The 24,327-nt window shown below is 48.1% G+C and overlaps 1 protein-coding gene across 1 annotated transcript in view; it reads left to right on the top strand.

The window, feature by feature from the left end:
• The window catches only part of LOC144127981 (N-acetylglucosamine-1-phosphotransferase subunits alpha/beta-like), a 151,023-nt gene that overhangs the window by 123,111 nt on the left and 3,585 nt on the right, over nucleotides 1–24,327 (top strand). Inside the window, exon 23 of the mRNA XM_077661009.1 lies at nucleotides 15,576–15,649. Coding sequence (XP_077517135.1) covers nucleotides 15,576–15,623 — 48 coding nt within the window. The 3' untranslated portion in view covers nucleotides 15,624–15,649. The remainder of the gene's footprint in view (nucleotides 1–15,575; nucleotides 15,650–24,327) is intronic.

Below are 24,327 nucleotides of genomic sequence, written 5' to 3' on the forward strand. Positions count from 1 at the left end.
TTGTCATTCCTGTGCATAGCTCTGCACACGTGATCATGTACATGGTCCAACGGTTCACTGTTTGTTTACTCTTAGTCAATCTTGTGACTGTAAGTGCAGTTGTTCTGCGCATATGCAAAACTTCAAGTAGTCCTTACACTAAGTTGATGGAACCAGTGAAAGAAACACGAGCCTGAGTGGATCACAGGAAGGCGCTGCTATCTGCTCTCACGTTTTCTTCTCTGGTTTCACTGTGCAAAAGGTGTGCGAAATAGCCAGCATTGCCACATCCTTGTAGTCCTTATGGCATTTGCCTCTTCACTCTTATTGCAGTATTTGCATGCATAATTTGTGCACCCCCAAATTTTTATCCAGAGTTTTGGCAAAAAAACTTTTGCATATCTTGTGCTCTTTGTGGTGCCGGACCACCAGCATGTACGCGGGTGCGCACAAGGCAGGCTTGGGAAGATTGGTGTGGTCGTGTTACCATGTGCGGTTGCGAAAGATGCGAGTGGCGAGGGCACGAATTATGTGCTGTTTACCTGGTTCGCTCGCGCTGGCGATCACTCTCCCGAACGATCAGTTGCCGCACGCCCGAATCCGAAACTACCGAACCATATGGTGTTCAGTTTACCGCTATTCAGCCGTGCCGCACGTGAGGGTGTCATTTTAATGCGCCCGTTATCTTTTTTGCCTCCCATTGCTGGCTTCACGATTGTATCATTGCTCATTTATTGCTTTGAGCTGCGCACAAGCAGTCATGCTATTCTTCGAAAAGCTACATAACATTGGGAGGGGGTGTGCATGTTACATTTGGAGTCAACTCTTTTTTTGGCCAGCATGGCATGCGAGATGGGGACCCAGTTTATGTATCGGCAGCAATACCATACTTACTTGAATCTAGGCCGGCCTCGATTCTAGGCCGACCTCCAAAATTCATAAAGCCAGAAAATAAAAAAAGTTTACTTGAATGTAAGTTGAATGAAAAAAGGCATTGACTAGGACTAGAACATGCATTTTATTACGCTTGCGACGCTCGTTGCAGCACGTCGAATGCTCACCCATCGTCTTCGTCAACATCGTTGACATCACTGTCTTTTTTGTCGCTTGCTTCCTCTCATAGTGCACACCCTTCGCTTCCATCCAGCGCGTTCGGGACACTTCACTTGCGGAAGGCCTGCACTATGAGTTCGGCCGGAATTTCCTCCCATGTCGCGGCAACCCAGTTCGCCTCTTGGCTAAGTGAAGCACACTTGTAGCGCCCGGTCGGTGTGAGCTGGTAGTCTGCCACCACGGCCGGGTTCGAACCCGGGAACTCCGGATCAGTAGCCGAGTGCCCTGACCACTGAGCCACCATGGCTGGGTAGGCTACTTGTCCGAAAAACCGCTTTTTACTTAGCGTTTCGCCTCCATTGAAACCCTGTCCTGAAGCGTCAGCCAGTCGTAGTGCTTCCACAGCCTATCCTTAAAGGGCTTGTTGATTGCAACGTTGAGTGGTGGTTGCTGGCTCGTCATTCCTGCGAGTATCACTACAATGTCCGTACCGCCTCTCAAAAGCACTGACTTTACGGCATCTGTCAAGTGGCCGCAGTAGGAGTCAAGAACTAGGAGTTACTCTTTGAACAACATGGCCCCGGCGCGATGTTGCCAAACGGTCTTCACCCAATCTTTGAATAGGGCAGCACTCATCCATTCATTCTCTTGTGCACAATGGCGTTCTTCGGGAAAACTTCTCCGGATGGAAGCGTTTCCCACTTAAAAATGAGGTAGGGCGGCAGTTTTCGCTCATCGGCCATTCGACATAATATCATGGTAAGACGTTGCTTCTTGTACCCAGCAGTTCTTACTTTCACCTGTTTTGCGCCCTTCTCATTGACTGTGTATGCTGCAGGCATGCCGAAATACACTGGGGTCTGATCAGCATTACCGATTTAACCCAGACTGTACTGCTTCTTGATCAAAAACCCTGAAATTCCACCAGCTTCTCCTCAAAATCAGGTGGTAGGTTTTGGCATATGGAAGTCCATCGTCGCAGCCTGAACCCGAAATGTTTCATGAAATGCGTGACCCAACCCCTGCTGGCTTTAAATTTGGTCTGTGGGACGCCTCTAACGTTAATGACCTCCCTTGCCTTTGCCTGTATTATCTCCGTCGTCATGGGCATTGCACCTTCCCTCTTCTTCCGGATAAAGTTTGCAACATCCTTTTCCACCTCATGGTGTCACCCGCTCTTGGGTCCAGTGAAGGCCATTCAGTTTTCAGCGCAGTGGAAGAGCTCGTTCCGCTGCTTCCGCCACCGGCGCACGTTTTTCTTGTTCACACCAAAGTCGCGCTGGGCTTGTAGGTTTGAAATGCTTTCCGCCTCCAAAACTACTTTCTGCTTAAAAACTGCGGTGTAATGGCATCGCATGGTGGGCCTCATTGCGCTACAAACACGGGTGTTTCTCGACGTCACGTGGCGACGAACACAAGCAAGTACGAGACGGCGAGACTTTTATTCACAACGTTCGAACAAGCCAGCGCCAACAAGCAAAATGGAGTCTGCAAACCTGCAAGCTGTGGCCGCGAGATGGCGTTACATGTCTAGCAGTTGCGGGCAAACCGCATCTTCGAATCTAAGCCGACCCCCGACTTTCATAAACGATTTTCTTTTTAAGTACCGGCCTATGTTCGAGTAAATACGGTATACAGTATATATTGCACGTTATGACCTTTGTAGTGCTTTTTAGGATGTGTTCAGAAAATTTTCGTGTAATTTGCGCGCCTCTTTTTTTGAAGCCTTAATTTAAAGAAAAAAGTGCGCACAATATGCAAGCAAAATATGCCAGGTATTTATGTGCATACGGGTACAAGTGTTTCTAGATGCTCAATATTAACATTTCTCATGGTTCGTGAGGCCCTTTTATTTGGTCTCGATCTGTATATTTATCTGCCCAAAACCGCTTGTTCTACGCCATCGCGGTGGCTCAGTGGTTATGGCACTCGGCTGCTGACCCGACAGACGCGGGTTCGTTCCCGGCCGGGGTGGTCGGATTTCGATGGAGGCGAAATTCTAGAGGCCCGTGTACTGTGCGATGTCAGTGCACATTAAAGAACCCCAGGTGGTCCAAATTTCCTGAGCTCTTGACTATGGCATCCCTCATAGCCTGAGTCACTTTGGAACTAAACTAAAACCGCTTGTTCTGTTTATTTCTTCACATGTGTACCTTTCTTAAAAAAAAAAGGCACATGCTTGTATTTGTGGCTGTTTCACAAATCGGTATGTAAATATATGCTTTTGACGTAATGTTTTGGTGAATTATCAGTCGTGGAACACGTTCTTTATCTGGAGGACTTAAAAAAGAAATATAGACTCTGCTTGCACAGTGTCGTGGAGTGCAGAACGAACTCCACATAAAGGAAGTGGTGATTTGGGGCTTGCAACATGGGGGGGGGTCGCGACCCTCCACTGCACCAGGTGCTGCTGACCGTAATGACTCCACTGGGATGCATTGTCAGCTTTGGTCGCCGGGATTAGGCTGCACCCCAGGCCTGGTTATTAGGAAAAAGGTTGATCGGAGAAAAAAACCACCAGCATCCGGTGTCTTCTTCATAAAATTTGCTGATTGGCTGACAGTTTATGTGATGCCATGAGGCCATGTGACATGGCCGAGTGTGGGGGCGAACTCGTCCTCAGTTGGCAGCTGTGCTTGGTTGTATGCAGCTGTGTCTGACAGCTCTGCGTATCAGGTTGGTATGTCTCAGGCTCAGCATATGCACAGGTTCAACATATGGGGCAAGCAGCCATGGCGGAACAGGAGAAGCAGACCAAGCGGGCTTCAGAGTTTATTGCTATCGCGTTCTCAAAATGTAATGTAATTAAGTGTATTCTACATTTTTAAAAATTTCATCGACACTGATTTTTTTGCTTTCTATCCAGTGGAGAATTGTCTCGGAGAACTAGAGCCCTTACTTCTATTTAAGGCCCCCAGATTCCCACGATTCCGCAAGACATCGTGGATTTAACCTTTTTTTGCAAAATTGTGTTTTAGCACATTCTCTTTTTTGATGCTTTTGTTACAGACATCAATAGGGACAACTATGTGATGGGAAAATGACTGTTTTACCTTATGTGAATGAATTTCACGTGAGAGTGGAGTTTCAAAGCTTGAGAGAATTAAAAAAAAAATATATTGTTACGAAAATAATACAATCTCAGATTCTTCACGACTGCCATAGCTGAGGGCCCTCCAAGGAACACAAATAGTACGGTACAAAAATTAGCGGTCCAATCCGTGCTATGCCTAGATTATTCCACTGCAGGAATGCATGCGTGCTGACCCATGTTCTGTTGCCATAAACAAAGTACAGTTTAAATGGCTGCTCCGCCACATTGGTGTGTTCGGCAGCCGACGTGGCAGCGGCAGCAATCACCTCATGTTTGTTGTGGGCTCTCGCCCGCTCCTTGCAAAAGGTTTCTCTTTCTTGGTCTTGAAGGTTCAAAGCTCTTACTTGTCGTTTTCGAAGGCGTTGTTGCCCTCAATTCTCTTCTGTCCACAAAGACTACACCTGCCGCTTCCGAAGGCGATCACGTTCTTGGCGATAGCACTCGGTGGTCGGTAGCAGTACTCATGGAAGGTTCTGCCAGTGATGACGCCATTGTGTGAAATCATACAGTTGAACCCGGATACAGTCGAGCCTGCTTATACCGAACATGAGCGTCATGCGGCGTTCGTTCGTTATATCCTGAAGTTCGTAGTAAATGGTCCACAGCTTTAAAGACAGTTGCTTGTCAAAACACTAAATTTTTTCTTTGCGAAAAAGTCCCTGATGGACGTGCTTTTGCTATGCAGATGTGATGAGACAAACTTCAATAAAATGGAGAGTTGAGCGAGTTGGTGCATACTGCTGGGAATAACAGCACAGATGCGATGAGGGAGGTTTCCAGCTTATTTAAAGCAGAAGCATGCTCTTCGCCGAGGCTCTTGGCATATACAAGTTGTCTGAGGCTCTATGCAGCCCACTGCTACATGCGCGCTTATGGGTGCTGGCTCCGAAGTTTCATCCTCATCCGATTCCTCCGCGTCACTCTCGTCCCGCACTTCAGAAACGATGCCCTCGTCCGTGCACAGTTCCGCGGTGTCGGCGTCATCATCGACAGAAATAAAATCAGTGTCATGACCCCCCATGTCGGAGTCGACGACGCACTGCCATAAATCGCCGCCGGGCTGGTCATCTTCCGAAGCATCAGGCTCGGCATCAGACACTCGACGAAGCCGGCCTTGCGGAAGCAGTTCCGCTCGCCAGTGGCTGTCTCATCCGCCCAGTCCGCTTTCATCTTCTCTACTGCTGAATACAATGGAAATAAATGGTCACGGTGTTCCCATCCGCCATCCCGAATTTCAACCAGCACCCATGATTTGAACGAAGCCAACGAAACGTCTGTACCGCAACAAGAGTGACAAAAGCGCGCGATGGGGTAGATGTGCAGCATGCACAAGCGGCAATCAAGCTAAAGATACTGATATACAGCGCTAGTGGAGAGACCAATGAGGGGCGGGGCATCCGTGAGCGTCAGTGCAGCCACCTCTTGGCTCTCACAGAAGGCCTGCTTCACAGAGCATGGCCTTCGCGATCGGTACCGGCGGCACGGTTGATCGCGGAGGCCACGTGCGGATTTGTGAGAGAGTGAGAAGAGGGGAGCGGAATTGCGAGGAGGAGCAGGAGGGTGATCTTGGAAGGCGCGTCAGCAGGGAAAGGGTAGCTTGCTTGAGACTGGCGCGAAACAGGCCGGCATTTTGCTTGGGATGAGGCTCGGCCCGAAAACATATTGCGTGCCGGGCGCAAAGGGGTCGGAGGCAGGTTACCTCGCATCGCGGCGCCGAGTTTACTCCGTCCGTTCGCTGTAACCGATCAGCAGGGCTTAATGACGTTCGTTATACGTGTGATTTTATGCCATTGAAACAATGTATATATTTTGACGGTCGCGCAGGTCTCATTTGATAAGTTAAAGTTCGTCTTAAGTGGGGCCGTTATATGTGGACTTGACTGTATATCGAATTCTAGGAGGATTGGAAAATAGTTTGATATACAGATGGAAGCTTAACCCACACTTGAGGTCATGTCATATTGTGGCTTACCAATCACAGCTGTCATGAACTGCTAAGTCAAGGGCACACAACGTGAAAGCACTTTATTTCATGGAAAAAATATCGCTAATTTTTTACTGCTTTTTGCTGTGATTATTCAAGTTGAAAACAGTAGTCTCAATCTTCTCGAGACATCCCAGGTGCGACAGCCCGGTACCTTCCATTTCACTGCAACAACGCCGAATGAGACTGAATACTGATGCCAGTTCAGCAGCTGTGTACAGGCGCATCTCTTCTGGAACACAGTTGTCCTCGTCGTCACTGGAATCACCTTCTTGGATGCCAGCTATTCCGGTCACAATGTTTTCATCAGCGAGGTCAGCTACAGCCTGAACTTCGCTGTCAGTGTTAATGTAGTCCTGAACAGTAAGTTCCGACAGGGCAACGCCAGGAAAATGGGACAAGTCGCGAAACGCGTCCTCCAAGCATTCATCGTCGTCATCCAAAGCTTCAGGACATTCATCTCCAGCCACTTCAAGGCCTGCCTTGCCGATGCAGTTGGCTACCGTGGCCTGTTTTACATCGTTCCAAGTGCCGGTAATCATATTGTTATGGTACACAGGCACGAAACGAAGAGGAAGTTGGTCTGTTGCTGGACAGTAGACGATGACAAGGACGCTGCAGCTAGTGCTAGTGCTGGTTTCTGATGTTTCTTCTGTGTACGGCCCACCGTCCCTGCTGCTGAACTAACCCCGTAACATTTGGTGGAGGTGTGCTGGGTACTACACCGTACCCTGGACCTCGGCAGCGGTCGTCACATTGAATCCGTCACTATGCCGTCCAACCCACCTCCGGCCACAGCGTGGCCGGAGGTGGGCACCGATGTGGCATCGATGACGTTGATGTTGAAGATTGGCTAGCCATGTATGAGCGTGTGAGTAAGCACAGCCGCTGGGACGCGACCATCATGCTTGTTAACATGATCTTCTACTTGGCGGGCACGGCGCGCGTCTGGTTTGAGACGCATGAGGAAGAACTTGCCTCTTGGGACACCTGTAAGCAGAAGGTCTGCGACTTACTTGGCAAGCCAATTGGATGCAAGCTCGGTGCTAAAAAAGACCATGCTTCTCGAGCTCAGTCATCCACCGAGTCTTACATCTCTTACATCCAGGACGTCCTCGCACTTTGCCGTAAGGTAGACAGTGCCATGCCACTGACCGGTAAGGTCGGCCACATACTCGAGGAAATCGCTGACAACGCTGTTAACCTGCTCCTCTGCAAAGACTGCGCAACGATCGACTCTGTCCTCCAGGTATGCCGGCACTTGGAGCAAGCCAAACACCGCCGCATTTCTCCCCATTTCTACCGCCTTCCGAACACAGTGGCGACATCCTCCTGCGAAGACTTGCCAACACTGCAACAGCCGTCCCATCCAGCCAATTTAATCCGAATTGTACGGAGAGAACTGGAGGCTATGACTCCATTCGCCTTCGCCACTCAGCCGCCTGACGCTACGATTGCTCTGATCCAGGCCGTTGTTCACCTGGAGTTCGCAAACGTGGATCTCAATTCTGGCCGGCCTTCTGCGTCGCCCTGTACACCAACCACCGCTCCATTGATTGCTGCTGCTTCACCGACTCAGGTCTTCCCACCACGTTACCGCTACCGGAATCCTGCGGACTGGCGAACCTCAGACGACCAGCCTATCTGCTTCACCTGCTCACGTGTCGGCTACATTCCTGCCACTGCCACAGCCGTTGGTTTTCCCCACCTCGCCGTAGCTATAATTATGATCGTTGTATGGAGTACGGGCCTAGCTCTAACTATGATCGTCGTGCCGACTATGGCCCACGCCAGATGTCTTCCTATCCTGAGTTCTCACACGCCAAAGACACTCCGACCCTGCGCAGGTACCGCCGCTCGCCTTCACCTCAAGTCCATCGCTCCCGTTCGCCACAACTTCAATGCCCGGCCACTCCGCCCTTACCTGGTTTTCATTCGGAAAACTAAGCAACGCAGCTCCCGGAGGTGACACTGCATTAACGATCCGGCCCGAAAATCCTCTCCTGACCCCCGCTCCTCACTGCAACCTTCTCGATATTTGCGTGGAGGGTGCACCAGTTGCGGCTGTGATTGACACTGGTGCTCAAATTTCTGTCCCGAGCTCCTCCTTTCGCCGCCTTCTGAAGAAGGTTGTGACACCCGCCGTTTCCTCAGCTGTTCGTGTCGCCGATGCCATCGTTGGAATGTGCACTGCACGTGTTTGCAATGCCGGTTGTACTACAGCCGTCCTATTCACTGTGCTCGACCACTGCCTGCCGCCACGATGTGATCCTCGGCATCGACTTTTCAACGACCCACGCAGCGCTAATTGATTGCTCCACTGGCCTTCTTCGTTTGGACCTGCCGCTCTGCTCTGAAAGCGCCGTTTCCAAGCCGCCCCGCTTACGTGCCGCTGAATTTACTTGCCTGCCGCGCGATGCTGCAGTCTATGTTCCAATGTCCCCGGTTCCACCCATTCCTGATGGTGCCTACCCAATCAAGGACGTTGTCCTTCAGCGAAACATCATCCTTTCACACACTGTCCTGACCGTCATCGGTAACCACACTTACCCTCCGATTCTGAACTTCATCCTCTCTACTCAAGTTTTACCCTGTGGAATCACACTCGCTGAACTGTTTTCTTTGGCCGAATGCACAGTTTCTGCTTTTGCATCTGGGCCTCGGTCTGGTCTCTCTAATCCCCGCTCGGCCGCTTCACGTCCGGAGCTTATTTCTGCAATGATCGCGGCGGATTTGCCACCTGACCACGCCCACGCGCTCGCCACCCTGTTAGTTTCCTACAGTGACGTCTTTGATTTTGGGAATCGTCCTATCAGCCAAACTACTGTCGTCACCCGTCACATACATACGGGCAATGCCAGCCCGATACACAGAAGGCCCTATCGTGTCTCCCTTCCTGAGCGCCATGTCATGGAGGTGGACAAGATGCTGGCGAACAACATTATCGAGCCTTCTAGCAGTCCGTGGGCGTCTCCTGTGGTGTTAGTCAAAAAGAAAGATGGCAATTGGCACTTCTGTGTACACTATCGCCATCTTAATGAAATAACAAAGAAAGATGTCTATCCTCTTCCGAGAATTGATGACGCTCTCGACTGCCTACACGGCGCCAGCTATCTTTCTTCTATTGATCTCCGCTCCGGCTACTGGCAAATTGCTGTTGACGAACGGGATCGTGAGAAGACAGCCTTTGTCACCCCCGATGGCCTGTACCAATTCAAGGTCATGCCTTTTGGCCTCTGCAACGCTCCTGCCACCTTTGAGCATATGATGGACTCTCTTCTGCGTAGATTCAAATGGACGACGTGCTTGTGCTACCTGGATGACGTTGTCGTTTTCTCCCCCACTTTCGAAAGCCACCTACACCGTCTTTCTACTATCCTTTCCGTCTTCCGCCGCGCTGGCCTCCAACTCAACTCCAAGAAGTGCAGCTTCGGCCAGCGCCAAATCAAGGTCCTCGGCCACTTGGTCGATGCTTCTGGTGTCAAGCCCGACCGTGACAAAGTTCGTGCCGTCCGTGAGTTCCCCACCCCCCGTTCCTCGAGCGATGTGCGCAGTTTCTTCGGGCTCTGCTCGTATTTCCACCGGTTTATCCCGAACTTCGCCGACACGGCCCGTCGCCTTACTTCCCTCCTGAAGAAAGATGTGCCTTTCTCCTGGGGCCTTGACCAAGGTAGCGCCTTCACCGCACTTGTTGCGGCCCTCACTGCTCCACCTGTGCTGGCCCATTGCCACCCTTCTGCGCCTACGGAGCTTCGCACCGACGCCAGTGGCCATGGTATTGGGGCCATCCTTGCGCAGCGCCAGCACGACCACTATCGTGTCATTACTTACGCCAGCCGCCTGCTATCTCCCTCTGAACGTAACTATTCCATCACTGAGCGGGAGTGCCTTGCACTTGTTTGGGCGTTAACAAAATTCTGTCCTTATTTGTTTGGGCGGCCCGCCCTTCTACGTCGTTACGGACCACCATGCCTTGTGTTGGCTCTCCTCTCCTAAAGACCCCACAGGCCGAATGGGTCGCTGGGCCTTGCGCTTGCAGGAATACACATTTACTGTTGTTTACAAGTCCGGCCAGTTGCACCAAGACGCTGACTGTTTGTCCCGCCATCCTGTCGATCCTGATTCCCACAACCATGATACCGACGATTGTGTTTTGTCCATCTCGGACTTTCTACACATCAGCGACGATCAGCACCGTGATCCATCTCTGCGCCCTATAATCGACCGCCTCCGGAGCGGCACTTCCAATCTTGATCTGAGCCTGTTCGTGCTGCGTCACGATATTCTGTACCATTGCAATATGCACCCTGATGGCGCCGACCTCTTGCTTGTCGTCCCGACGCATCTCCACTCCACAGTCCTTGCCCAGCTTCATGACGCTCCTACTGCAGGGCACCTTGGCGTGTCCCGCACGTACGATAGCATACGCCGGCGGTTCTTCTGGCCTGGCCTTTACCGTCCTATCCGCTGTTACGTTCCTGCCTGCGATCAATGTCAGCGCTGGAAAACGCCCCCACTCCTGCCTAGTGGCCCGCTTCAGCCCATCGACATTCCGACTGACCCATTTTTCCGTGTTGGTCTCGATCTGCTCGGGCCTTTTCCCACATCAACTTCCGGGAACAAGTGGATTGCCGTTGTCACCGATTACACTACCCGGTACACTATCACGCGCGCTATCCCGACCAGCTGTACCTCGGATGTCGCCGACTTTCTTCTTCATGACGTCGTCCTGGTTCATGGCGCTCCTCATCATCTGCTTACAGACAGAGGCCCCTGCTTTGTTTCTCAAGTGGTCCACGACCTTCTCCGCTCCTGCTCCACCCGTCACAAGTTCACGACGGCCTACCATCACCAAACAAACGGCCTTACTGAGCGCCTTAACCGCACCCAGACGGACATGCTGTCCATGTATGTCTCCGACCACCATCGTGACTGGGACGTCAGTTTACCCTTCGTGACGTTCACCTACAATTCCTCACGCCATGATACCACCGGATACTCCCCCTTCTACCTGCCCTTTGGCCGCGACCCGTTGCTACCCTGTGAGAGCTTACTGCCTTCGGACCCTTCTACTAGCAGTTATGCTTGTGGCGCCATTGCCCGTGCTGACGCCGCCTGCCAAATCGCTAGGGATCGTCCCCACGCTTCTCGGACCGCTCAAAAACGTCGTTACGACCTTCATGATCGTGACGTCCACTACCCTCCCGGCTCCCTGGTCCTCCTCTGGCTGCCTGCACGCCTTGTGGGACTGTGTGAAAAGCTCCTCCCTCGTTACGTCGGTCCTTTCCGCGTCTTGAGGCAACTGAGCGATGTGACCTATGAACTCACGCCGCTGCACCCCCCCTCTCCTTCCGTGGTCCCCTCCACACAGTTTGTGCACTTAGAAGGGTGAGGGTGAGGGCTAGTGGGTTGTCAACATGAGAATCCATAGCGCACACAATTGAGGGGACACAACACGAGTGCTAAACTTCCACTGAATGAACTTTATTTGGCGCTGACAGCCTTATAAAGATCACGTAAGGTACAGGTACAACCTACAACAATGCTCCAACAATGCTACAACAATGCTACAACAATGCTACAACAATGCAGTGAAACTTGCTCACTGATTGGTGGTTTTTATTGTTTTTATCTCTTCCTTTGACACTTCATGACGTGACAAGATTGTTGTAGGTTATACCTCTACCTTACGTGATCTTTATAAGGCTGTCAGCGCCAAATAAAGTTCATTCAGTGGAAGTTTAGCACTCGTGTTGTGTCCCCTCAATTGTGTGCACTATGGATCCTCAAGTTTGTGCACGTCCCCCGTCTTAAACCCTACCACTCGCACCCACCCCCCTAGGTCTCCCCGGATGTGTGCCTTCTCCCGCGGGGCAGATAGGGGGGGGTGTTAGTGTTACAGGCGCGAAGCGAAGAGGAAGTTGGTCTCTGTCGCTGGACAATAGACAATGACAAGGATGCTGCAGCTAGTGCTAGTGCTGGTTTCTGGTGTTTCTTCTGTGTACGGCCCATCGTTCCTGCTGCTGAACTAACCCTGTAACAATATGGATGGCGCCGAGGAGGTCAGTCTTGAGATCAGTTCCTATGCGGAGGTTTATAAGTAGCCGCTGAACAAGTAGCCTTCTGTAGCCTATCTTGAAAGCCTTCATGACACCCTGGTCTATGGGCTGCAGTCTCGCTGTGGTGTTTGGCGGCACAAACATGAGTTCAATGTTCTGCAGCTTGGAAGTCGTTTGATGGGCCAAACAGTTGTCTAACAAAAGGCATACTTGTCATCCCAACCTGCCCAACTCGGCGTCCCAAGCCTGCAGCCATTCAACAAAAAGTTGGCGTGTCATCCAGGCCTTTCTATTACAGCCGTAGCGGATGGGAAGCTCCTTGCAGTTCTTGAAGCAGCGTGGTGACGTGCTTTTTCTGATAACAAACGGACACAGCCTGCACGATCCATCCATGTTTGCCGCAAGCAGAACTGTCACACGCACTTTGCTCATTTTCCTGCTGTGACATGAGCTCCCACAGAAATCGAGCGTCTTATTCGGCAGCATTTGCCAAGAGGCAAGTCTCGTCTTCGTCTAGACGCATTGAAGTCTTCGGCAGGCAAAAACTTAGCAGTGATCTTTGGCCACTCCTCTGAAAGCCACTGCTGTATCTCCTGGCTGCTGATGGCCCCACTTTCACCTGAAATGGCTTTTCCCACAATGCCTAATGGTTTTTAAACCGTTGCAACTACCCAGTGCCACCGCAAAAGTTTTCTTCACCAAGAGTTGTGGCAAACCATTTGGCCTTCTCCATTAACATGGGGCCATCCACAGAAATGTTTTTCACTCGGACTTTGCGAAGCCACGCACACAGCACCTTCTCAACTTTGTCGGAAACAGCAGGGTGCACACGACATGGTTTCGAGCACTTTGCTCGCCTGCTTTGAGTGTGATGTCCTGCTTGGTTTTTAACAGCATACTTGGAGTGCTCCACGGAATGCCAAATGCGTGTGCCACAGAGGACTTCTTTTCGCCATTCTCGACACACTGGATCACCTCAAGCTTTGTTGCAAAGTCCGGATTCTTTCCCTCTTTTACATCCGTAGGTGCCATAGCTCACTAGATGACAGCAGGCATGCATGCTACAATTGGTGCTTTGAAACAAAGACACGCACAAGAAATATGCAACAGGCCCCGCACTGGCCAATGGAGTTGACTGGTGTAGGCCGAGGAGGCACAAAGGAAAATGAAGGAGAGAGAGGGAGAAAACTCAGTGAAAATGCGCCGTTCCTGCTAGTTGTGCCAGTCGTGCGGCGCTGCGGGCGCAACCATCGCCTGGCTCCTTCCAGTTCTCTCCTCTCCCTCACCAGTGACAAGGTGCTCCCCTCACTTTCGACCGGTTTTTCTCTCTTTCTCGAGGATGCATGGTTTGCAAACGTCGCCGCTCGTGTCCATGCCGCGTGTTGTGCGACCAGAGATGCGAGTGTCTTTGGGGAAAGCGCACCTCCCAGGGGCCTGGCGCAGTGTTCAAAATATCGTGCGGCCGGTAAAACCAGAGTTCCATTTCCCACGCAACTGTCCTATACTTTTACATAGTATTTTCAAGGCGATAATCTTTGTGTTCGATATAGTCAGTAATTCAAAATATGCGGGTTTGATATATCCGGGTTCGACTGTATTGATGAGTGAGATATCCAAAACGAAAATGGTCGTTCAAGCACGGTCGCCGGGTTAGCTGAGTGCAGAATTTTGAGCAGCCAGTGCACACGTGCTCATTGGTCCCGAGATACCGGATTTTCAGCCACCTCGTAGACAAGTGGCGCCATTTGACACCACCACCGTGATTTTTGTTTGAATGGCTGTGTACTATGTGGTGGCGGCAATTCTTGATGCCGGGGCGCATGGGCTAGAAACTCTCCAAGACTAACAATTTTGTGCCTTTTCAATGTCATTGAACGTGTTGTCAGGCTAGTTGGTTCAATACTTGAGACATGGTAGTTGCGCGAAACATACAAACACAAGACAGGGTACGGGACCAGCGCTCATCCCGTACCCTGTCTTGTGTGTACGCTCGCAGGTGCACAGGTGCACTGATGGAAGGAAGCTACCACCCTACGTTGCCTTTAAGAGAAAGACTGCCAAGAGAGAAGTTCCCCCAAGGCATCGTAGTCCGGGCACAAAAAAAAGGTTAGATGTCTGACGAATTGGTCATAAACTGGCTGAAAACGATGTAACAGAACCGATCAGGAAGCCTACTACTCCGCAAAGCCCTTCTAGTGCTCAGCAGCTTTAGAGGGCACCTAACAGACCGAGTGAAGACTTGGCTGGCAGACTGCCGAATGGACTGCAGCGGCTCGATGTCTGTGTTAACTGGCCATTCGAGACGGTGCTACACTGAGTAGATGGCCTTGAGCAACCACGGAACAACTCCGACAGGGCGGCTCAAGTGAGCGTCCCTCCAGCAAGTGTGCGCTTGTATTCTGTACACGTGGCATTCGTTGCCAGCACAACACTTAACACAACACACAACAACGTAACACAACAGATTCCACGAGCAGTCCACACACTTTCTAACGAAGCACTGGATAACAAAGACTAAATGGCACTAGGCAAGGCACCGTGGAAACCTGGAGGGGACAGCCGCAGAAACATCGTGTTGCGCAACGATGATGATAATGGATGCGGTGTGGAAAAAACTAATTGGTGCCATCTTGTAGCAATTTGTGGGACTAGGTGCGTTTTTGGCGTGTTGTAGCTTTTTCTTTTTTCGAATTTTAGCTGCCGGAAGTGGGGAATGCTGGTGTCATATTTTTGTGGCCAAAAGTGGGGGGTGCGGGCTAAATACGAGGGCGGCTTGTACACGAGCATGTGCGGTATTGACACTCTATTGTTACTTTGGCTCTGAACATAACGCAGGGTGCATTCTGAAGCATTATGTGATGCCTCCTGTGGAACTTGGCAAATTTGTTCTCATTTCATGAAATTCAAATTTTTCCACTGCAGAAAGTTAGGGGTCTTACCTTAGCATGTAATGTTGTTTATTGAGTTTCTGATAAGTCCAGTGGTTTCTGGTATAATAGTTCGCTTTATTGCTGGTGCTTAGGTGATGTGGCAGAAAGCACTTGTAGAAGGGAAATGGTCACTTTCGCAGTCTTGGCATCAATAACTGTTTAATTCTTGTTACCAGAAAAGGCAGCCTTGTCCAAGTGTTCCTTGTGCATTGCAGAGGCTTCAGGTAAAGCTTGTTGATCTGCTTCGCTCTGGCATTGCAGTGGGGTGTCTGAGCATTCAAGAGATAATTTTCAGCAGACAAGTGCAAAGAAAATCCAGTGCTGTTATTAATTAATAACATTCATGGAACTTGGAGTGGATAAAATTTGTCATCGCAATTTTGTGCTTGATGCACCGAATGGTCATATAGTTTCCCTCACTGCAGCAGCCTGTGCCTGAAGAATTGTTCATTTTTAAACTCTCCGTTTTCTTGCAGAGGAGTAGGCAGAAGTCTAGCCGCACAGACAATGCATGCATCATCTGAATACTCTGCATCGTAGTCTGCAGCAGGTAAGGATAATCACACTGTTTACTTTGTGGCTGTTTCCCATAAGAAAGAAGGTTCAGCTAGCAGTTTACAATGGTGGGAACAGACAACGTAGACAACGTGGTCTGCTTGTCCTGCCCACCTCGGTGCGCTTTCTGAGGTTGTGTGCAGTGTACCATTGGGCAGGAATTAAACACTAAAACGACCCGCGAAGTGGCCATAATTTTTGCCAGTTTATGCTAGCAAAAATGAGCAGCTAGCGAGACTGATTTTTCTGTGCGAAATATCCTACAAAATGTACCAATCACACATCCGATTAATACCACACACTTGAGAAATGACACATGGCATAGCTTACCGTAAAATTCTGAACAAGCACCCCCACCCATGCAAGGCCCCCCCCCCCCTAACTTCACGGTTAATTTCGCATTTCCGCGCCGTTCTGAAAAAGTGCCCCTACCCAGTCTGCCCGCCCGCTTGCTCCGCGCCCTTATTTTGCACCGCGCCCAGGCAACACTGGCCTGCCCTATCCAGTCCAGGAATAAAATGCAATCCAGTCCTGCTTTTCAAGCCATTTGCAAGTTCATTCGCCACGCAGCATTTGTTGTCTTGTTTTGGCATTGTCAAGTCGGCAATGCATTCGTACAAGTGACGAAGAAAATTGTGGTCATACAATGGCATCGGGAAAACGGAAGGAACATGCGCCAAACGACTCAAGACTTCACGCTCGACCGGAAACGGATATGGGAATGCGACAAGAATTTCGAGAAGCTTCTACGGGAAAGTAAAACTTCGAAGAAAGTTTTGAGTAACGGCGTGCCGGTGTTTAGTGAATAAGTGGACGATGTGCTCTTCAAGTTTTTTGAGCGGGAAAGAACGGCAGGACGTTTTAAGTCCATGTGCGCTGCGCTTTTTTTTATCTGGCGGGAAAATGTCGCCGCCATCTTGAATTTTGGCGCCGTTCCTGGATAGCGCCCCCCCGCCCCCCTACTTTGCTAACAATTTCGACTTGAGGGGGGGGGGGGGGGGGTGCTTGCTCTGAATTTTACAGTAAGTTAACACTCAGTGTGTACAGGGTGTGTCAGATATTCCCAGGCCACAGGGTCTGCGTTTTTAGCTGTGGTACATATGCTTAAATCTACCAAGGATCTCAGAGGTAAAAGTGATACTTGTCCTTCCCCGTACAGATATGAGTTTCAGGGCTGTCGTAAATGCCCCTCCTACATGGCCTAAAAGCAGAGCCTTTATCCTGAGAACTTTTGATGTACCCTGTACAGGCGCGGCCAAAAGTAAATGGAGCATACTATCGGCTTCCAACATTTTTCACGTTTCCTTATTGAAATTGCACGCCATGGTTCGTGCATACTGGTAGGGGACACCAGTGCGCTTTCTCATAGACCAACAATGTTTCTCCATTCCTTATGGGGAAAACGTGTTTGCACTTGGAATGAAATCGCATGCTCCTTTTGCTTATGTCCGCACCTGTGCGTGTTGCAGCCCAGCAATATCTGCCTCAGCTGCAGTGTTGGTGACAGCGGCCAAAGGGGAAGGAGTGTTATGTAGCCAGCCTTGGGGCACCACCAGTGGGCCTGAAGGGGGATACAGTTGAACCCCGCTACAACGAACGCTGCTTCAACGAAATATTTCCAATTCCCCGTCAGCTTGCCATATAAAGTAATGGAACAAATTTCTCATCACAATGAACCATTTTTGGGGCGAGTTTCCGCTTCAACGAAATTTTTGCTACCCGAAGCTGGGTTTAAAAATGTATCTTACAATAAAACAAGCATATTGCTGCCCATCTGTCTACTTCCGTAGGTCCACGCTGCTTTGTTTCACTAAACTTTCACTGGAACCTATTGATCCACTCATTCACACACACATGAAGACCGCCATTGCTTGTTGGTGATGACAATCGGGCTGGCTGCCTTGCAACAAGGCGCGGGTGCAAGCTCCCATTTTCTTCCAAGCCAGAGCCGCTACCAGTCCGTCGCTAAAGGACACCACGCAGCAGCCTGGCAACAACAGCAGCGCGTTTGCCCTAGTTTTTTTCACTCATGCTTGTACGCTGCAATCAACACAAGCATGGCGACTTTGTCTAGGAAGCGGAAGTTCCTTGCTTCGAAGGAGCTGAGTGATGAAGCCATAAGCTGATGAAGGAACAACATGGGTTCCGGAAAGGTTTATTATGTACTACTCAACTTGTTGAATTTTATCACGAACTTGTATCTGAAGTTGACCGCGGGGGCCAAACAGACTGCATATTTCTGGATTTCCGGAAAGCGTTTGACACTGTGTCACACCCACTCCTTCTCTATAAACTAAAAATGTTGAACCTGGACAGAGCTGTTATAGTATGGATTCAGAATTATTTGCTCGGCCGCCGCCAACGTGTAGTCCTTAATGGTGTATGTTCAGATTACGTTGATGTGACATCAGGGGTCCCACAGGGGTCAGTCCTGGGGCCACTCCTGTTCTTAATCTATATAAATGATATTTCACTCGGTATCTCCTCAAGTATACGTCTGTTTGCAGATGACTGCGTTTTGTACAGGAAAATTAACAATGCCAATGACGTCGTTCAACTCCAAACTGACTTAACACTTATCCACGATTGGTGTCTGAAATGGAAAATGTCTTTGAATACGGAGAAATGCACTCATCTTTGTTTTTCACGAAAAAAAATCAAAGTCCAAGCTCAGTATCGCATAAGTAATGAATTGATCACACAGAAATGTACTTACAGATACTTAGGTGTTATACTAACGGATGACTGTTCCTGGAATGCTCACGTGGATCATGTGGTTACCAAAGCCGGTAGGGCACTAAATTTCATACAGCGGAGTTTAAGGTCTTCGCAGCCAAACCTCAAAAAAAATTCTTTTCTCTCTTGTGTTCGACCTATCATTGAATATGCCTGTATTGTATGGGACCCTGCACATCGGATGTTAATTGAAAAACTTGAAAAAATTCATAACAGAGCAGCAAGGTTCGTCTTGGGCAGGTACGGGCGAAGGGATAGTTGTACAGCAATGAAAAAAGAATTGCAATGGGAACCACTCGCTTCCCGTAGAAGAAAATTGAGGCTAAAATTGCTGTACTTAATAGTTCACGGAAAAACGGGGATTGATTTTGAAAATTACTTAAAACAGCCCTTTTACGTTTCTCAACGACATGATCATTCCCGTAAAATTAGAGAGTACCGTACCAGGACGAACTTGTTTGCAAATTCATTTTTTGTTAAAACAGTGCAACAGTGGAACCGGCTTTCCGAGGAGCAAGTGTGCTCTGCAAGTGAAGATGTATTTTTTGCCAATCTGTAACCCCCCTGCTATAACGCCTTCGGGCAAATGCGGGGTAACTCTTGAATAAAGAATAAAGAAATAAAGAATTGAGGGCGTTCGCCACAGCGACGCAGAGGATTTAGCACCGCCATCTGCACTAAAAGTGATGGAAGCATTTGTTCTGCTGCGCAGATTTATTGGTGCTCACGATGACGATGTTGTGATGCAACTGCTCACACTGAGTGCGAAAGTCGTGCCACGGCACTCGTGGCAAAAAAAAAAAAAAAGAAGAAGCAGAAGAAGCTGACCGACTTCTTTGAAAATAAGTTATGTTTTGGGACTGTGTTGTCAACCGGACAGTGTTTTTGGGCTGTTTTCGCCTCAACGAAATTTCACTTCAACGAAATTTTTTGCCTGCCCCGTCAGTTTCGTTGTAGCGAGGTACAACTGTAATTGCAGGTTACGTGAGCAACGAATGCACTTGCTGGCAAGCGCCAAGACATTCAAACATACTAGCTCACTGAGTTTGCCTGCTGAACCAGCAGATTGTGTTCAAAGAAAGGCATACTAGCTCAACATGGTCACCAATGTGCTAGTTATAGTTGGAGCTCATATCACAGGTCATGCCTGTGGCTGTGTAATTGATGTGGAATCCAGCTGTAACCTTAAGAATGAGGCTGCCCTCCAGTTACTTTATGTGCTCAGTGCGGCCTGTTGGGAACACATGCTTGCTTCTGACGAACCTTCAGTTGTTTCTTGCTCCTGATTTGCAATGTGAGAGTAAGAAGGAAGGAATACGCTGACACAGACATTCCAGACTTTCATGGCTGGAGAAACAATGGGCTTTCAGTGGGGTTGCAGTTGTTGCGTGGACCGAATTGGAATGTGGAACTCCTTCAATTTGTTGGAACCTTTACTCATTGACTTGCTTGAAAAAGGTTATTGTTTCTGCTTGCTAAAGTCTTGTGTCCGTGCATGCATGTCTTGGGAACTGTAATGGCGCACGGTATGGATAAGTATTTCCTTGCTTTAACAAAGTTCATGAGTGACTGACAGATTTTTTGTTGCAAAGCAAATATGAATGATAAATATTAAGTATGAATCTATTTCAACACATTTGAGTAGAAGCACTGTGATCTTAAATTAGAAATTAAATTGCATTGCAGAATGCAACCATGAAAACAAGACATACAGCACACCACATACGATATGTTCCCTTTATTAAGAACATGAAGGGCCCATGAGAATTGGTTTGTCTAATCAGAAGCTTGCCTTATCAGAAGTGGCCCTGAAAAGACTATGTGAACATGCAAAGTGTATCCAAATACAGTAAAACCTTGTTGATACGTTCCACGTTCCAGGTTCATACAATTTCCTGGTTCATATATGCTCAAAATCGCGGATATTAAAAATGTCCCATAGAGTTACTCTACACTATATTTTTCCCAGTCAATATGTTCCCGGAAAACACGATTTCGCGGCTACTACGCTTAAAATTTCGACAAAGTGTGGTCGTATATTACGTTTATTGACCAACCACACATGTGCAAACATACAAGGGGCCGAACAAGAGGGCACGCGACATTTTTGCAGCAGTCACCCGCCGTAGTAAGAATGAGGCTGCCCTCCAGTTACTTTATGTGCTCAGTGCGGCCTGTTGGGAACACATGCTTGCTTCTGACGAACCTTCAGTTGTTTCTTGCTCCTGATTTGCAATGTGAGAGTAAGAAGGAAGGAATACGCTGACACAGACATTCCAGACTTTCATGGCTGGAGAAACAATGGGCTTTCAGTGGGGTTGCAGTTGTTGCGTGGACCGAATTGGAATGTGGAACTCCTTCAATTTGTTGGAACCTTTACTCATTGACTTGCTTGAAAAAGGTTATTGTTTCTGCTTGCTAAAGTCTTGTGTCCGTGCATGCATGTCTTGGGAACTGTAATGGCGCACGGTATGGATAAGTATTTCCTTGCTTTAACAAAGTTCATGAGTGACTGACAGATTTTTTGTTGCAAAGCAAATATGAATGATAAATATTAAGTATGAATCTATTTCAACACATTTGAGTAGAAGCACTGTGATCTTAAATTAGAAATTAAATTGCATTGCAGAATGCAACCATGAAAACAAGACATACAGCACACCACATACGATATGTTCCCTTTATTAAGAACATGAAGGGCCCATGAGAATTGGTTTGTCTAATCAGAAGCTTGCCTTATCAGAAGTGGCCCTGAAAAGACTATGTGAACATGCAAAGTGTATCCAAATACAGTAAAACCTTGTTGATACGTTCCACGTTCCAGGTTCATACAATTTCCTGGTTCATATATGCTCAAAATCGCGGATATTAAAAATGTCCCATAGAGTTACTCTACACTATATTTTTCCCAGTCAATATGTTCCCGGAAAACACGATTTCGCGGCTACTACGCTTAAAATTTCGACAAAGTGTGGTCGTATATTACGTTTATTGACCAACCACACATGTGCAAACATACAAGGGGCCGAACAAGAGGGCACGCGACATTTTTGCAGCAGTCACCCGCCGTAGTAAGAATGAGGCTGCCCTCCAGTTACTTTATGTGCTCAGTGCGGCCTGTTGGGAACACATGCTTGCTTCTGACGAACCTTCAGTTGTTTCTTGCTCCTGATTTGCAATGTGAGAGTAAGAAGGAAGGAATACGCTGACACAGACATTCCAGACTTTCATGGCTGGAGAAACAATGGGCTTTCAGTGGGGTTGCAGTTGTTGCGTGGACCGAATTGGAATGTGGAACTCCTTCAATTTGTTGGAACCTTTACTCATTGACTTGCTTGAAAAAGGTTATTGTTTCTGCTTGCTAAAGTCTTGTGTCCGTGCATGCATGTCTTGGGAACTGTAATGGCGCACGGTATGGATAAGTATTTCCTTGCTTTAACAAAGTTCATGAGTGACTGACAGATTTTTTGTTGCAAAGCAAATATGAATGATAAATATTAAGTATGAATCTATTTCAACACATTTGAGTAGAAGCACTGTGATCTTAAATTAGAAATTAAATTGCATTGCAGAATGCAACCATGAAAACAAGACATACAGCACACCACATACGATATGTTCCCTTTATTAAGAACATGAAGGGCCCATGAGAATTGGTTTGTCTAATCAGAAGCTTGCCTTATCAGAAGTGGCCCTGAAAAGACTATGTGAACATGCAAAGTGTATCCAAATACAGTAAAACCTTGTTGATACGTTCCACGTTCCAGGTTCATACAATTTCCTGGTTCATATATGCTCAAAATCGCGGATATTAAAAATGTCCCATAGAGTTACTCTACACTATATTTTTCCCAGTCAATATGTTCCCGGAAAACACGATTTCGCGGCTACTACGCTTAAAATTTCGACAAAGTGTGGTCGTATATTACGTTTATTGACCAACCACACATGTGCAAACATACAAGGGGCCGAACAAGAGGGCACGCGACATTTTTGCAGCAGTCACCCGCCGTAGTGGGTTCTCTGCAGTGCCTCGATACAATGAGGCAAAGCACCACCACCACCAAGAACAAAAAATTAAAAGTGGCCCGCTGGAATTTACAACAGCCGTTTTTGCGGGGGCGCGGTATGAACAGGAAAAATGCACAAGTTTCTTTTCGGTGCATAAGGAAAAGGAGGCGAAGCTTCTACGAACTACAGCGATGCGCTTATATGCGAACGGGCCTGGTCTGGAAAACGCAGCTTAAAAAGCAGAAACACTGCGACAATCAGCTGCCGTGGTGGCTTTCCCACAGTGCTTGGGAGGAAAGCGGCGAAGCATCTGAAAATGACAAGGAAGAGATTTTGGTGGCTTTTCGTCACTGCCGTCTACGGACTGGATGTGTTACGAATTTCCTTCTGCGCTAAAGACAGCGGAAACGCGGACTGAATTCAGCGAGCACTGGAATAGGATCTGTTCAGCTCTTGTGCCAAGAAATGCCAATCGACATTTTCATAAAGCGAAATTGTCAATGAATGTCTTTTTACCTCATTCAACAGTTACATTTCTCAAAATCAGGCTGTTTAGATCATACATTTTTCCTGGATAATAAGTTTTTTCCCGCAATTAAAAAAAAATATCTGCGAGGTTTTTTGTCTCTGCTACTTGAGAGCAGTGAAGAAAATTACCTTACTGTAAGGAGATAATTTCAGAGAGCACTAATTACACTTCGAATGAAGTGAGCTGAGCAGCAAGGGTATGGACAAGCTTGTGTGATCCCACTTGAAAATGGCATTGGTGTATTTTGTATTGTTTTTGTCTTCCGTCCTCATTTTTCTCTCTTCTGCAGACTTCTATTTGTGTACATTTTTTTTTGCTTTCCCTCTTGCGTTGGAGTACTCCGAAGGTCCCTAGCCATGCAATACAGACTCTGTAATCATGAATCTCTTCTTTTTATGGTGAGAGCTGTTATGGGGACCCCACCCCAAGTGTTCTTTTAACTGAAGTCGCTTGTAGTTGTCGTAAAAATCCACTAGCCAAGTTCAAGAGAGAGGAGAAAAAGAGATGAAAAAATAAAAAGGGAAAAACAGGAGAGGCATCACAGCTCTTGCCAAATGTTTTAACTAAGCCATAGCTTAGCTTAGCGCATCCTTCTTTTTTACTTTCTTTGTATATAGTTTCCACCATAGCACGGCCAGCACCAGCTCTCAAGAGCAGGTGTACCACGCATCCGTCTGCTGCATGTGATGCAACATGCATACTGCACTGATAACTGGCCACGTCAGGTTTCTACTAGGGGTGTGCGAATAGTGGTTTTATGGCTCGAAGCGAATAGTAATTTTAGGCCAATGTTTAGGGGAATCCCCCAGGGTGGAGTAAATATGTAATAAGGGAGCAATTACTTATTGGCGTCCACCCAAACACAGCCATACAGCTGCAAAAGGAAGCTAAACAGCTTCCACAGAAACTTTTCAGTTAAAAAAAAATTTGGCTTGGTCGGGGGTTCGAACCTGGGACCACCGCTTCACTGGAGCAGTCGCTCTACCGACTGAGCTAACTGGATCTGCTTGCATCTGGTAGGGCAAGCGCTAATTGATCAATGTCTCGAAATGGGAACGGTGTTGGTCCAATGTTTAGGGAAATCCCCAAGGTGGAGTAAATTTGCTCTGTTATAACAAATTATAAATTTTGTCACAGGACAAGATTAATTGGACGTATATACCTTTCTCCTGCAACAAATGTAGTTGAGCTAACGATGATGATCCAGGCTAGTTCGTTCTCTTGACTCCATCTAAGTCTAAGATGGCACCTTTCATGGCTGTGAAAGTGATCCCCGCCTGCATTTATATTGGGTCGAAGAAATTAACTTTCGGTCGGGAAAATTATCTCCATAATATTGCTAGCTCTTATTATGGTGATAAATATCTGTCATGATTATGTGCACCCTTCCAATTTTT

The sequence above is a fragment of the Amblyomma americanum genome, chromosome 4, assembly GCF_052857255.1.
Source record: "Amblyomma americanum isolate KBUSLIRL-KWMA chromosome 4, ASM5285725v1, whole genome shotgun sequence".
In the NCBI taxonomy this organism is placed as follows: domain Eukaryota; kingdom Metazoa; phylum Arthropoda; class Arachnida; order Ixodida; family Ixodidae; genus Amblyomma; species Amblyomma americanum.